The sequence below is a fragment of the Sinohyriopsis cumingii genome, chromosome 6 (genome assembly GCF_028554795.1).
Source record: "Sinohyriopsis cumingii isolate HCF-2022 chromosome 6, ASM2855479v2, whole genome shotgun sequence".
Lineage (NCBI taxonomy): Eukaryota > Metazoa > Mollusca > Bivalvia > Unionida > Unionidae > Sinohyriopsis > Sinohyriopsis cumingii.
The window spans coordinates 95,165,769-95,181,546 of NC_142966.1; the positions used below are offsets into that span (position 1 = coordinate 95,165,769).

The 15,778-nt window shown below is 37.0% G+C and overlaps 1 protein-coding gene across 1 annotated transcript in view; it reads left to right on the forward strand.

Annotated features, from left to right (window-relative positions):
• LOC149797473 (DNA-directed RNA polymerase I subunit RPA49-like) overlaps window positions 1-15,384 on the forward strand; it is a 61,165-nt gene extending 45,781 nt beyond the window's left edge. Inside the window, exons 9-12 of the mRNA XM_089962285.1 lie at window positions 3,907-4,046; window positions 6,443-6,539; window positions 11,755-11,877; window positions 15,176-15,384. Coding sequence (XP_089818411.1) covers window positions 3,907-4,046; window positions 6,443-6,539; window positions 11,755-11,877; window positions 15,176-15,329 — 514 coding nt within the window. The 3' untranslated portion in view covers window positions 15,330-15,384. The remainder of the gene's footprint in view (window positions 1-3,906; window positions 4,047-6,442; window positions 6,540-11,754; window positions 11,878-15,175) is intronic.
• Window positions 15,385-15,778: the final 394 nt, after the last annotated feature.

The following is a 15,778-nucleotide window of genomic DNA, read 5'->3' on the forward strand; positions in this document are numbered from 1 at the left end:
AATAGTTGTTCACATGTCCACTCTACTGTTTTATAAAGTAGCTCAAAAATGTGGTCCATGTCGTGTCAAAGCTACTCTGGAATATAGTTATTACGTCTTCGTTGTTAGATTTGGCCTTATTTGCAATTTTCCGATTCAGAGAAATCCGGAAAAGAACACATTTGGGAGTCAATGGCCAGGATTGCTAGAGTCATTAACCTGGCAGCTCACCATTTCATGGATTACCTCAGCCGACTTAGACATGATATGGTGTGATATAAGTCTGCGGTCCATGTCTCTCAATCCTCATCATACCTGGTTTTATGAATGACCCTGTTTGGGTCGGGTCACCATTACTCTTTGAAGGAAAAATTGAAGAAGTTCTGTGGCAGGCAGCTCAGGAACTGCCCCTCCAATTCGCCACTTAACCCACATTGGCATTTCAAAACAATTAGTTCTCGCCACTGCTGGGTGGGTGGGTGTTAAATAAGCAGACATGGGACAAGGGATATTTCAGTCAGATGTGCAATATGGATCCCAGCCCAAATGTCAAGAGACAACAGTCTAGCCAATCTAGGAAGCAACCATACACAGGTGGTAAAACCTCCTAACTCTAGACATTGACCTACCCTCCCCTCCTCTCGCATACAGCCTGCCTGTGGGTGGCCACCTCCTTCAATTTCAGGCTCACTGGATCACCCAGTTCTCTCAGAATGAATGGCTGATCCAGTTTATTTCAGACAGGCTTTGGATTTCATTTATCCAATACCCTCCACTTTACTCCTCTCCCCCATTCATGGACGTACCATCAGATAGGGAGAAGGATGCCTTTATGGAACAGGAGATATGGTCACTCATCGAAAACCAGTTTCTTATTCAGAATGTGAACAGCTATTTGATGCCGATCATCAGCCTGAGTCACCTCAACCAATACATATGCCACTGAAATTCAAGACAGAAGTTCAATCCATCTCTGATAGGACAAGTATACCATCAGTCTTTACCTGACTGATGCATATTTTCACGTCCCTATCCACCCCCTGTCACAGAAATTTATCCATTTTACATACCATGAAACATTTTATCAGTTCAAAGTCCTGCCCTTGGGCCTGAACATCAGTCTTTGGGTTTATATCAAGATTATGGATTGCAATGTTCTGATTGATCACCATGATGATATCCTCTAGAAGCATATGGTTAGTTTAATATTACTCCAATTCTCTCACTTTTACATCATCTAGGCTTTCTAGTGAACTGGGAAAAGTCCTGCCTCCATCTGTTTCAGCTTTTTGTCCACCTGGGTATGGAGTTTGTCACTAATAACATTGCTAACACAATGGCGCCCCTTTTCAAATCTCCTGATTGCAGTCTTGATCACACCTGAGATATGATCATTCCTGCATCAGTGGTGAAACCCAGGGAGGCTGACCATGGGGATCCCACTGAAGAAACCCCAAGTGGGAATAATGGCATGAATCAGATTACTGCTAATGAGATTAGAGTCATCTCTGAGAGCCTGGCATTCAAATGCAATGTTTTGATCCGAGTTATAGTAGAAGCTGTTGGCTGGCATGTAGAGTCAACCCTCTTGAGTTTTCTTGAGATTTAGCTTCACAGAGCAAACCTCGATACCTGTAGTTCTAGTGACAACAGTCCAGATGACCATCAGACCATATGTAGGGATCACAGATCAAGTGACCCTAAGCTGTATTGCTTATGTAATTAGAAGAATGAGTTATCATTTTCATTTGGAATCTAGCCATCATTCTAGAAGGACACCTGAGGTAGAGGTCAGATGCTCAGCATTCCCTCCTCCAATTACCTTTTATCCTAATGTTAATGTGATTGAGGAAGGTATTTGAAGGAGAAAGTTGTTGTTGTTGTTGTTGTAGGGTTTAACGCCATTTTTCAGCACACGATAGGCTATACATGGCGGCCAGTATTAATGGTGGAGGAAGAACTCGGGAAAACCCCATTAAGAACCACCGACCCACGAGAAGCTACTGGCAAGCTCTCTCACATACCCACATTAACCGAATCCGAGACTCGAACTTACGCAGACAGAGGTGAGATGGCAGTGATCCGTAACGAAGAGCGCTTTAGACCACTCGGCCACTCAGGGCCCCTGAAGGAGAAATTGCATTTGCACGTAAATTGTGTTTCTCCGAGAATACTGGCCCTGTCACATTACTTAGAAAGCTTCTTAACCAACCTGCCACACTAGCATCCTTGTTCATATATTGTTCAACTTGCAAACTAACGAACCTGGTGGTGGCAAAGGGAAGTAATGGTAACAGTTATTGCCCTTTGTGTATCTGAGATGGACAGGAAAAGATGATTTTTGTCTTTTAGTAGAGTTTGATTTGCGAGGTATCAGGTTTATATCCCTAACATTAATGCGATTGAGTAAGAATTCTTGGAGAAACACAATTTACTTAAAATTTGCTATCCTGTGGTATGTGTCATGGTACTTTTTCACAGTACCAGTGTATCAGTAATTTACGTAAATAATTAATAAATGGAAATTCCCAAGGAAACTTGTTATGACTTTATCTGCTTTTTTTTTCAAGATGGTTGTATGTCACATTAATAGGGAATGTTACAAAATATAATTATATTTTTGTTCCTTTAATTGTATGTTTGACATGTTTCACCTATGACAAAGCAGTGGCACATCTGAAACTACACATTGTAATAATTTTAACTGATAATTGTAACCAGACTACATTCTTTTAATTGCAGGTTGGTAAAATTAAATTACCAACTACAACTTAAACATTTTTTCTTACTTTCTGAAAGTTCACTATAAAATGGCAGTCAGAATGTTTTCTAAACTGTTTTGAAACAACCATTGTAACATCCGCTGTAACATGTACATGGAGCAAATTCACAAATGACTTCATACCATACCTGAGTGGCCGAGTGGTCTAAAGCGCTCACCGTTATGGATCACTGCCATCTCACCTCTGTCTGCGTGGGTTCGAGTTGCGGGTTTGGCCTATGTTGGTATGTGAGAAAGCTTGCCAGTAGCTTCTCATATGTCATTGGTTCTTTCCAGGGTTTTCCCGGGTTCTTTCTCCACCATTAATACTGACCGCCATGTAGCCTATCTTGTGCTGAAAAATGGCGTTATACCCTAGAACAACAACAACATACCATGGGGCCCCGAGTGGCCGAGTGGTCTAAAGCGCTCACTGTTACGGATCACCTCTCATACCAGAGACTTCTAAAAATTGCCTCGCTAGGTGCTCTGCATTGAGAGGTGAGTGTTAGAACTGGTCGGCCTGGCGTGAGGATAATGTGACTGGGCGGGACACGTCTGCAGCATGATGACCCAGTGCTAGACATCACTATAAACTGTCACACTGCAGACATTGTAGTGATATGACTGAAAAATTGTTAAAGCTACATTAAAAAATCCAAATCACGCACACACATCAGCACCATCAACAATGCATTTTGCCATTTACTACAACACAGTACTGTCAGAACTAGCATAAATAACTGGCTCTTGATAGGGAGCTTCTCAGTAGTCATAAAATACTCTCTCAATAGTCATAAACTATCTCAATAGTCATAAACTACTCGCTCAATATAGTCATAAACTACTCTCTCAGTAGTCATAAACTACTGTCACTCATTGTACTTTAAAAAAACATCACAGGGTGAAATCGTTTTTGCTTTCCTAACAGGACAAGACTGAGTTTACATATTTTAGGCAACTTATTTGCCCACTTTGCCTGGTAGCATTACCCCTGGTATATGTACCAGGTATTTGGAATGATTGGTGTTTGAGTTTTAAGGATGATGAATATGAACATGAAACTAAGCTTGGCAATTCATCAACTTCTGTCATATTTTGTTGTTTTTTGTGGGTTTTTTTTTTCATTGACACCGTGATGCACTGACCTCTCTTTCTTTCAACAGTTACCCAAAGTATATAGTGAATCACCTGTCATCCTTACCACTTGGAGAGAAGGAGAGATGGTTGAAGGCAAAATGTCTAATCTACCTCAACTATCTGATTAATTTGTTCAACATGAAAGCAAAGGACCTGAGAAAGAAAGGTAATGCGCAGTGAAAAGCAAATTCAGTGTAATTTCTTAATCCCCACTCCACCCCAAATGCAGCATAGCATTCTATGTAATTTGTTAATCACCAAGCCTCCATAAATGCATCATCATTCTGTGTTATTTGTTAATCTCCACTCCACCTGAATACATCAGCATTCTATGTAATTTTTTAATGCCCACTCCATCCGAAATGCAACCTCAGCATTATAGTTAATTTGTTAATCCCCACTCCACCCAAATACAACATCAGCATTCTGTGTAATTTGTTAATCCCCACTCCACCCAAACGCAACATCATCATTCTGTGTTATTTGTTAATCACCACTCCAAATACATCAGCATTCTGTGTAATTTCTTAATCCCCACTCCATCCAAAATGCAACCTCAACATTGTAATTTCTTAATCCCCACTCCACCCAAATACAACATCAGCATTCTATGTAATTTGTTAATCTCCACTACCCCCAAATACAACATCAGCATTCTGTGTAATTTGTTAATCTCTCCACTACCCCCAAATACAACATCAGCATTCTATGTAATTTGTTAATCCCCACTATTACCAAATACAACATTCTCTCTTCATGTATGACCTATTGTATTAGTGTAGCCTGCCTTTATCAGGTGGGAAAACAAAGGTTTGACTTAAGTAATGGCAGCAGTTCATTGTGAAGATTTTGTGTTCATGTTTTTGATAGCCATATGGAGTGGGGTATGGTTGGGGCGTACCTTGTAGGATGTTTCACAGATGAAATTTAGTGTTATAAAGGAATACAAAGTCTGTCATGAGTGTGAATTAAACCTGGTTTATCTTAACTTACAGTCAGGTACATGTACCATTGGACATAGAGGTTAGAACCATCTGGACTGGCTACTAGGTTGTTAGTAATTTTTACCATAACCCAGATAGCAGTCAGACTGTACTTTCTACTATGCCATCATATTACAAGCTGCCACCATATGTTATGACAGTTGATAAAAAGTCAAAACCACACCAGGAATCAAATCCAGGTCATCAGTCAGGGTCACATTCCACTAGATTAAGAGGTCCAATCCAGCGAGGCTGGACAGTCAGTAGACTTGTATATCTCAGCTGCTGCAGTAACATCTTGTGTGATCATTGCCATTAGGAATATAGATAGTAGACATGGTGAGGTTGATATTATTTGTTGAGTAAAATTAGTTCTCTTCTGTTTAATTCCATTGGGGTGGGGGGCAATTAAGTAGCATGTTCCAAGCATGCTTTTCTTACTTGTATATTCCATCTTCCATTTTAAAATGGTCCACTTACCTCAGCTGACTGCCCCTCCCACCATCAGATTTGTTTAAAATCTAAACATTCTTCTCCTCTAGATTCAAACAGTTGCAAAGGAATGCAACATTTTTTCCTTCATCACATTTCATTAAAATTTCTGGACATGACACAGGCTTTCCATTGTGGAAATCTTCATTGACCTGTTATAGATTGAGCCACAAAGGCTTTCCATTGTGGAAATCTTCGTTGACCTATTATAGATTGAGCCACACAGGCTTTCTATTGTGGAAATCTTCATTGACCTGTTATATATTCAGCCATACTGGCTTTCTATTGTTAAAACTGATGTGATCTCAGTAATTGTGTCCTACTGAAATATATTATTCATCAGCAAACCTTTATCTTTGTGTATTTGATAAGAGCAGGCTTTGATCAACAACCTGTGCAAATTTGATTAATTTTTAAATACTCCTTAAGCCATTATTTTATGGGCTGTTAATGAGAGTATATCTTTCCACATTTTTCTGTTCAATGACCAAAATTGGGGAAAGATGTTCAGCAGAATAGCAGTAGAAAAATGCAGCCTGAATCTTTCCATACTTTTCTATGATGACCAAACTTGGTGACAGTGAAGAGTAGCATGAGAAAAATGCACACCAACCTATACATACTGACCACTGCCATCTTGCCTCTGTCTGCATGGGCTTTGGTCTCAGGCTTGGCCAGTAAGGGTAATCAGTGAGAAGCTGCCAGCAGCTTCTTGTGGGTTGGTGGTTATTTTTGGAGTTTTCCTAGGTTCTTCCTCCATCATTTATAGTGGGCACCATGTTTCAGCTGTCTTGAGTTGAGAAATGGTGTTAAACACCAGAATAACAACAAAAGAATAACCAACCTGTACATATTTTCCCATATTTTTTTTATATATATTTTTTTCCCATATGACCAATTCTTGGGGATTGATATACAGTAAAGAGTAACAGAAGAAATATACACACTAAGCAGTTTCCTTTTCTTAAGCTTTTTGGATTGTTTGGAACTTTAGTTTTTTAAAATATAATTTTTTTCCCACAAAGTTAAATTCTTCATTATTTAACATGTGTTCATCCTTAACTCTGATGTTTTGCCTTTTTTATAGACCCACTACCTAGAGAATGGCCAAACCATATCAGAAGGAATATATATGAGAAATTTACAGTCAAAGTTAACACAAATGATGGGAAGAAGATAATAACGTAAGCATTAGAATACTTTCAAAACAGGCTTGCCAGTAGCTTCTCGTGGGTCGGTGGTTCTTTCCGGGGTTTTCCCGGGTTCTTCCTCCCGAGTGTTCTAAAGTGCTCTCCATTGTGGATCACTGCCATCTCACCTCTGCATGGGTTTGAGTCTCAGAATCGGCCAATGTGGGTACGTGAGAAAGCTTGCCAGTAGCTTCTTGTGGGTCATTGGTTCTTTCCAGGGTTCTTCCTTCACCCTTAATACTGGCCGCCATGTATAGCCTATTATGTGCTGAAAAATCACATTAAACCCTACAGCAACAACAACTTTCAAAACGGGGATTTATCAAATGTTGCATGGAGCTAGGGTAGCTCAGTTTTAGAACATTAGACTTGTAATCCAAAAGTCACGAGGTTAATACCAGCCCACTTGGCTGTGTTGGTGTGTCGTTTGGGAAAGACACTTTGATCCCATTTCCTCGGCATAATGTAGCCATTAGTGTATTAAAAGTGCAACTACACCCATCCAGCTAAGCAACTAATGCTGTAAATTGACATTATTTTGGCTGGTAATGTATCTTGTGGTTTTTGTTGAAACATTTAGAGCCCTTCCCTATGCTACAAATTTAAATCCCAACAGTAATGTGATATTTTTGGCAAGACAGAAAATTGTTTCATTGTATTAACTTTTACAACATATAGATTAATTGATGAAATTAATAATACCATTTGCAGGGATTTACAAATCAACTTCCCCAACTCCTGGAACAAGCTTAAATTTGGCTAGGGCAAGCTCAAGTTTGCAAATAACTTCCCCATGGGAAAGTCCCAAAAAATTGAGTTGGGTTTGTTAGTATTCCATTTCCAACTGAAGCTGTTTTTGACAAATAAGGAATAAATATTGCTGTTCTAACATCAGTTACATTTTTACTTGTAATATTTGTACATATCCAGGATTAGCTGACTTTCAGGTCCCTAATCTAGCCTCAGATAGTTTGTTAGCTGGCTGAGTATAAAGATTTTGATGCATGTTGCAATTTATAGGTGAGGAAGGTGTTAATTGTAGATGATTGACAGGTGTGTTTGGAAATAAAAGGCACTTGTCACTAATGATTAACCACCAGGATTTCATTCAGCAGCATGATTGATGATCCAGAAATGTAACACTCACTTGCAGTGTTTATGATCAGTTGTTTATATGGTAATTAACAAGAGACTGATATATACTGCTTGGCAAACAGTTACATGGATAAAAATAAATATTCTCAATCTCAAAGTTAGCTTGCCAAATTTATTGATGCCTGTTGGTGATTTTAAGATGACTAGATGATGATTGGAAGCAGACATGTGAGAGGAGAAAACACCTCCTATAAGTGATTGAGCAAAGTCATTGACAATTTGGTGACCATTTCAGTGATGGAATAAATTTTACATTGTTTTCCTCCGGGGTAAATAACAAAATCTGTATGGTCATTTGAGTTTTAATTGGAAAGATAAAGAATAATGTTTGTTATGAAAACATGATTAAAATTAAATTAATGCTGTTATTCGCTGTTTAAAATATTTATCTCTATCTCCGTCTCTCTTAAAAATCTAGCTATTTCAAAACCATTTTCTATATGACCATTTAGGGGGCAAGATAAATTTTCCCAAGGGCAGTTCAAACTTCCAGTCAGCTTACCCAAGGCATGTTGACTTTTAGAGAATTTGTAAATCCCTGCATATGTAATTTATTTTCTAGTTGTTGATGCTTTTCTTGTTACTGCATTCATATGAAAGTTTTTTTTTTAATGTTGTCCTAGAGGATAGCCAGAGTTAGCATGGTATGAGGATGGATGGATGGACAGTAGTAGGTAGGCAGGTTGACATTGTTTAGATGGATGGGTTGCTGGATGGACACTAGTAGGTTGGCAGGTTGACATTTTTTAGATAGATGGGTTGATGGATGGACAGTGGTATGTAGGCAGGTTGACATTGTTTAGATGGATGGGTTGATGGATGGACACTAGTAGGTAGGCAGGTTGACATTGTTTAGATGGATGTGTTGCTGGATGGACATTAGTATGTAGGCAGGTTGACATTGTTTAGATGGATGGGTTGCTGGATGGACTAGTATGTAGGCAGGTTGACATTGTTTAAATGTATTTGTTGATGGATGGACAGTAGTAGGTAGGCAGGTTGAGATTGTTTAGATGGATGGGTTGATGAATGGACAGTAGTATGTAGGCAGGTTGACATTGTTTAGATAGATGGGTTGCTGGATGGACATTAGTATGTAGGCAGGTTGACATTGTTTAGATGGATGGGTTGCTGGATGGACAGTAGTATGTAGGCAGGTTGACATTGTTTAGATGGATGGGTTGCTGGATGGATAGTAGTAGGTAGGCAGGTTGACATTGTTTAGATGGATGGGTTGCTGGATGGACAGTTGTTGTTGTAGTGTTTAACGCCGTTTTTCAGCACACGATAGGCTATACATGGCGGCCAGTATTAATGGTGGAGGAAGAACCCTGAAAAACCCAGGGAAGAACCACCAACCCACGAGAAGCTACTGGCAGGCTTTCACATGTACCCACGCTAGCCGAGGCTTGGACTCGAACCCACGCAGACAGAGGTGAGATGGCAGTGATCCGTAACGGAGAGCGCTTTAGACCACTAAAACACTCAGGGCCCCCAGGATGGACAGTAGTAGGTAGGCAGGTTGACATTGTTTAGATGGATGGGTTGCTGGATGGACAGTAGTATGTAGGCAGGTTGACATTGTTTAGATGGATGGGATGCTGGATGGACAGTAGTATGTAGGCAGGTTGACATTGTTTAGATGGATGTGTTGTTGGATGGACAGTAGTAGGTAGGGTAGTTGACATTGTTTAGATGGATGGGTTGCTGGATGGACACTAGTAGGTAGGCAGGTTGACATTGTTTAGATGGATGGGTTGCTGGATGGACAGTAGTATGGAGGCAGGTTGACATTGTTTAGATGGATGGGTTGTTGGATGGACAGTAGTAGGTAGGCTGGTTGACAATGTTTAGATGGATGGGTTGCTGGATGGACACTAGTAGGTAGGCAGGTTGACATTGTTTAGATAGATGGGTTGATGGATGGATAGTAGATAGGTTGATGTTGATTAGTTGCTAGCTATATATATGGATGGATTTATAGTGGTAAGCAAGTAGATAGGTTTACATTCATTAGTTGATATATAGCTAGATGGATTGATAGATAATAGTACAGTAGTGGGTAGGTAGGTGGATGTTGATTAGCAGACCTGCCAACCCTTACGAATTTGCTGGAAGTGTTAAGAAAATTACCCTTAAAGTACAGATTACGGCATGAAAGCAAAAACTATGGAAAAATGATCATTGCCAAAAATTCCGGAAATTTTGTTCATTCATGTTTGATATGGATCCTAGTTTCGTTTTAGATTTAGTGAAATTAGTCAGGGAACCAGACTAACTTTACAGCAGCACCTAAATGCTTTTCACAGATGTCACGATTGTGTACACAAATACCCACAGTGCAATGAGCGTGTATCTTGCACTGCCATTTTGAGTCCCTAACAAACCTTTATCAACACGAGTCATCACTTATATTCAGATAATAATCTGATCTAATTGTCGATTAGGATTTTACTTAATCGAAATGATACATAGATTATACTTGAAATTATGTGCCCCTATAGCACAAAAATAAAAATAAAACTGTAAGTTACCTGGCTTATATCGAAATACAGAAGAGTGAAGTTGAACCGTAATCAAGCATATTGCTATAAAATATAAATAAAGTTATTTTTTTATACAAACAGACAGTATTGTTGTTTTTAAAAAAATATTTTGTGTGATGTCCCTAAGCTTGTTACCTTGAAAGAGTATTTCCGGACAATAATCTTCGGGATACAATGACAGTTAAGGAAATAAAATTTCATAGCATATGTATTATGCCAGAACTTTTATGTACAAATGCTTTTCGCAATCATGTGCATGTGCCAAAGACAGCTGACAAACCAGTTTTAATAAGTAGGATTAAAAATTGTATTTGTGGTGGAGATTATGGACGTAGTATGATATTGAATGTAAGCAATAACCGTTCAAAGAAATTTCATCTTCATTGCATTAAAACGAAACATTTGCCTAACAGAGCATGACTGTTCCGAATGTCAAAACGGATTATTCTTGGAATACTTATGAAAATATATATTAACAATTGGCTTTTTAACTTGAAATATAATCAAATGATTGTTTTCAGCCCATATAAATTGAAAATCATTACATGTTTCTACTTGTTTGTCTATCCATTTGTTTATACGTCTGTTTATTGAAGGGTCTATTTGTTTATGAATGAATAACGAAGATGGTTGGAATTTCAATGTTTTACTTAAAGAAAAGGGGAAAAGTCACGAATTTTGTCTTTTGCAGTTGCTATGCAGAACAGAATGTGATGTATATTATATCCTTGCGAACAAAATGATACATGCCTTCATAATTATGTGGGATGAACAATGTTGTTAGGTGCCAGTTTGTGTGGCTAGAGAATCAAAATGGTAGATATTAAAGTACACACATTTTGTGACGTCATGTGATTATATAATTTTTTTAAAAATGGCATACAGCAAGCGATGCATGTTTAAGATGAAAGGGAAAATAAGCCTCTTGAAAAGTGTTAATAATCAACACAGAAGAATAAAAAAGTAATATTCAGATTCCTCTGAATAAAAGCTGGAAGGGACACAATTACTTTCATTGGACATCACATGCCAATTTGAATATGACTTGTGGAGAGAGATATGATTGCCGTCATCATGTGAAATAGAAAAAGAATTTCAAAGAATTACTTCAAGTTGAGACAGCACCAAGCCATTGAGCTGCATAGGGTCTGGAACTAAAGTTTGTGCAACCGTAAATAAAGTCCATGCTGACTTCACAAACTTCAGTTGAACATAATGTTTTTTGTCACTGCATGTTTTCAAATACAGAACTTTTAATTATGTTTTCCAGCTTTACATAAGCAGTTTATGATATTTTGTTGCACCTTACTAAAAACTGGTCAAACTTAACGGAAAATAATCAAGTGCCTTACTGAGACGGACTTGTCTGGGTTGGTAGGTCTGGATTAGTTGTTCTCATCACATTGCTCACTCAAGCGATCAGTAATGAAATCATATATAAAGGTATTTTTTCACCTCACTTAATTCAGTGATCTAAAATTCAAATATGATTTGTCCATGTTTTCCAGGTGTATTCCAGCACGACTAAAGGACAAGTTGTTGTGTCACATACTTGTCCTGGCACTTATCATTGATGATTTCAGTGTTGAAGTAGGCGATTTACAGATGGATACCAAAGTTGGCTTACAAAGGTTTGTTATAGTGTTACATAATACAAAGGCTTTTTAATATTATTACACAGTACAGATGTGTGTTATACTGTTACACAATACAGATGTGTGTTATACTGTTACACAATACAGATGTGTGTTATACTGTTACACAATACAGATGTGTGTTGTACTGTTACACAATATAAAGGTTTGTGTACTGTTACACAGTATCAAGGGTTTTTAACCTGTTACACAGTATCAAGGTTGTTCAGTTACACAATACAAAGGTTTATTATGCTGGTACATAATACAAAAAGGTTTGCTCTACTGTTACATGATAGAAAGATTATATTGTTACGTTATACATAGGTTTTGTTATATTGTTACACAAAACCAAAAGGTTTATTATACTGATATTCAGTATATAGGTCATACATTTACACATAAAGGTTTATGCTGTTAAATAATATAAAAGTTTGTTATACTGTTACACAATACAAAGGTTTGTTATACTGTTACACAATATAAAGGTTTGTTATACTGTTACACAATATAAAGGTTTGTTGTACTATTACACAATACAAAGGTTTGTTATATACTGTTACACAATACAAAGGTTTGTTGTACTATTACACAATACAAAGGTTTGTTATACTGTTACACAATACAAAGGTTTGTTGTACTATTACACAATACAAAGGTTTGTTGTACTATTACACAATACAAAGGTTTGTTGTACTATTACACAAAATAAAGGTTTATTATTCTGTTACACAATATAAAGGTTTGTTATACTGTTACACAATATAAAGGTTTGTTATGCTGTTACACAATACAAAGGTTTGTTATACTGTTACACAATATAAAGGTTTGTTATACACAATAAAGGCTATACAGTTACATAATACAATGGTGGTTATTCTGTTACACAGTACCAAAGTTTGTTATACAATTATGCAAACCAAAGATTTGTTGTACTGTGACACAAATATAAAGGTTTGTTGTTATACTGTTACACAATATAAAGGTTTGTTGTACTATTACACAATACAAAGGTTTGTTATACTGTTACACAATACAAAGGTTTGTTGTACTATTACACAAAATAAAGGTTTGTTATGCTGTTACACAATACAAAGGTTTGTTATACTGTTACACAATATAAAGGTTTGTTATACACAATAAAGGCTATACAGTTACATAATACAATGGTGGTTATTCTGTTACACAATACCAAAGTTTGTTATACAATTATGCAAACCAAAGATTTGTTGTACTGTTACACAAATATAAAGTTTTGTTATACTGTTGTACAATATGAAGGTTTATTTATATTGTTACATAATATACAAGTTTGTTACACAATACAAAGGTTTGTTATACAGTTACATAATTCAAAGATTTGTTATATTGTTACACAATATAAAGGTTTGTTATACTGTTGTACAATATAAAGGTTTGTTATGCTGTTGTACAATATAAAGGTTTGTTATACTTTTGCATAATAGAATGGTTTGTTATACTTTTACATAATAGAATGGTTTGTTATACTGTTACACAATGCAAGGATTCTTACACTGTTACATATGGCAATTTTTCATTCTTCTGAACTCCTGTTTATCTGACAATTTTTAATTTTTCTGAGATGTTTATCTGAAAAATGGCATTAAACCCCACAACAACAACATTCTTCTGAACTCCTGTTCATCTGACAGCGTTTTATTCTTCTGAACTCCTGATTATCTGACAATTTTTTCTTCTGAGCTCCTGTTTATCTGGCAATTTTTCATTCTTATGAGGTTTTTATCTGACAGCTTTTTGCTCATTTTAACTCTTGCTTATCTGGCAATTTTTCATTTTTCTGAACTCCTGTTTATCTGGCAATTATTCATTTTTCTGAACTCCTGTTTATCTGACAGTTTTTCATTCTTCTGAACTCATGTTCATCGGACAATTTTTCATTCTTCTGAACGTCTGTTTATCTGATAATTTTTCATTCTTCTGAACTGTTTATCTGACAATTTTTCATTCTTCTGAACTGTTTATCTGACAATTTTTCATTCTTCTGAACTGTTTATCTGACAATTTTTCATTTTTTTGAGATGTTTATCTGACAGTTTTTCATTCTTCTGAACTCCTGATTATCTGAAAATTTTTTCTTCTGAACTCCTGTTTATCTGGCAATTTTTCATTCTTCTGAGATGTTTATCTGACAGTTTTTCATTCTTCTGAACTGTTTATCTGACAGTTTTTCATTCTTTAGATCTCCTGTTTATCTGGGGTTTTTTTTCCCATTCTTCTGAGCTGTTTATCTGACAGCTTTTCATTCTTTTTAACTCCTTATTGGGCAATTTTTCATTCTTCCGAGATGTTTATCTGACAGTTTTTCATTCTTCTGAACTGTTTATTTATGTGACAGTTTTTTCATTCTTCTGAACTCCTGTTTATCTGGCAATTTTCCATTCTTTTGAACTCCTGTTTATCTGGCAATTTTTCATTTTTCTGAGCTGTTTATCTGAGTTTTTCATTCTTCTGTGGCTGTTTATCTGACAGTTTTTCATTCTTTTGAACACCTGTTTATCTGGCAATTTTTCCTTCTGAATTTCTGTTTATCTGGCAATATTTCCTTTTTTTGAACTCCTGTTTATCTGAAAAATTTTCATTCTTCTGAATTTCTTTTTATCTGACAATTTTGGGGGCCACGACTGGTCTAAAGCGTTTTCTGTTATGGATCACTGCCTTCTCACCTCTGCCTGTGCCGGTTCGAGTCTCGGATTCAGCCAGTGTGGGTATGTGAGAAAGCTTGCCAGTAGCTTCTCGAGGGTTGGTGGTTCTTTCCAGGGTTTTCCCAGGTTCTTTCTCCACCATTAATACTGGCCGCCATGCATAGCCTATTGTGTGCTGAAAAATGGCGTTAAACCCAACAACAACAACATTATCTGACAGTTTCTCATTCTTCTGAACTTCTGTTTATCTGGTGATTTTTCAACGACAGGTAGTCTTATGGTATGATCCAATATCTGGTATGAGTTGTCTGTCAGCAATCAGTTTTTAGCTTGCATCTACATAGTAGAGGTACTGTAAGCTAATGTACTACCCCTGGCACTGATTGTCATCCATACAGATACAAGAATATATATGTGTGCACCCTCACTAAATAGCAGACATTCCTTTTTTTTGGGATAGACTGAATTATTGCGTCAAGTAAATTTTCTTTCAAGGAAGACATATTTTGCCCCCCCCCCCCCAATTGTAATAGTCATTACTTCATAATATTTTCATCAATAATCTTAACATCCTTTACCTCTTTCTCGTTATTTCTTTGTGTACATTTCAGGATGCAAACTCATTTCCAGGCATTAGGATGTCAAATGAAGACACAGAAAATCTCTCTTGGAGATGGACAGAAAGTAGAATCCAGAGTTGCACTGCTAAAACTACCGCTGGTATTCCCAGAAATGAAACCAAGGACTGGAAAGAACAGGAAATAATCAGCAGCAGAAACTTAGATTAAAAAATATGCAATAAAATTTATTGTTGGACCAATCTATTTAGTTTAGTCTCACTGAGAGACAAAAAAACTTTATTAAAAATGAAAGGCAGTCTGATCAAGTATAGATTTATATTTCACCAGGTAAAGTCCAGTTTAATACAGGAAGTTTGTTACCCCAACATCTGTAGTGGCATGGATTCTGTTGTCACTCCTGCTAGTATGTGTGCTTGTGAACAACATGACTAGACAGTTGTATGTATAGATGCAACATCTGGAGTGGTGCTGAAATGAATAATGTTAATAGAATATAGTATGATTCAGCTTTCATTGCTATACAGTGCAGCTTCTGGACAGGCAAAAATCAACAGGTGATTGACATGATATTGGAATTACCTCCCTTCATCAGAAAATCTGTACACTACATGTTACCATGTATACTCAAGCTCA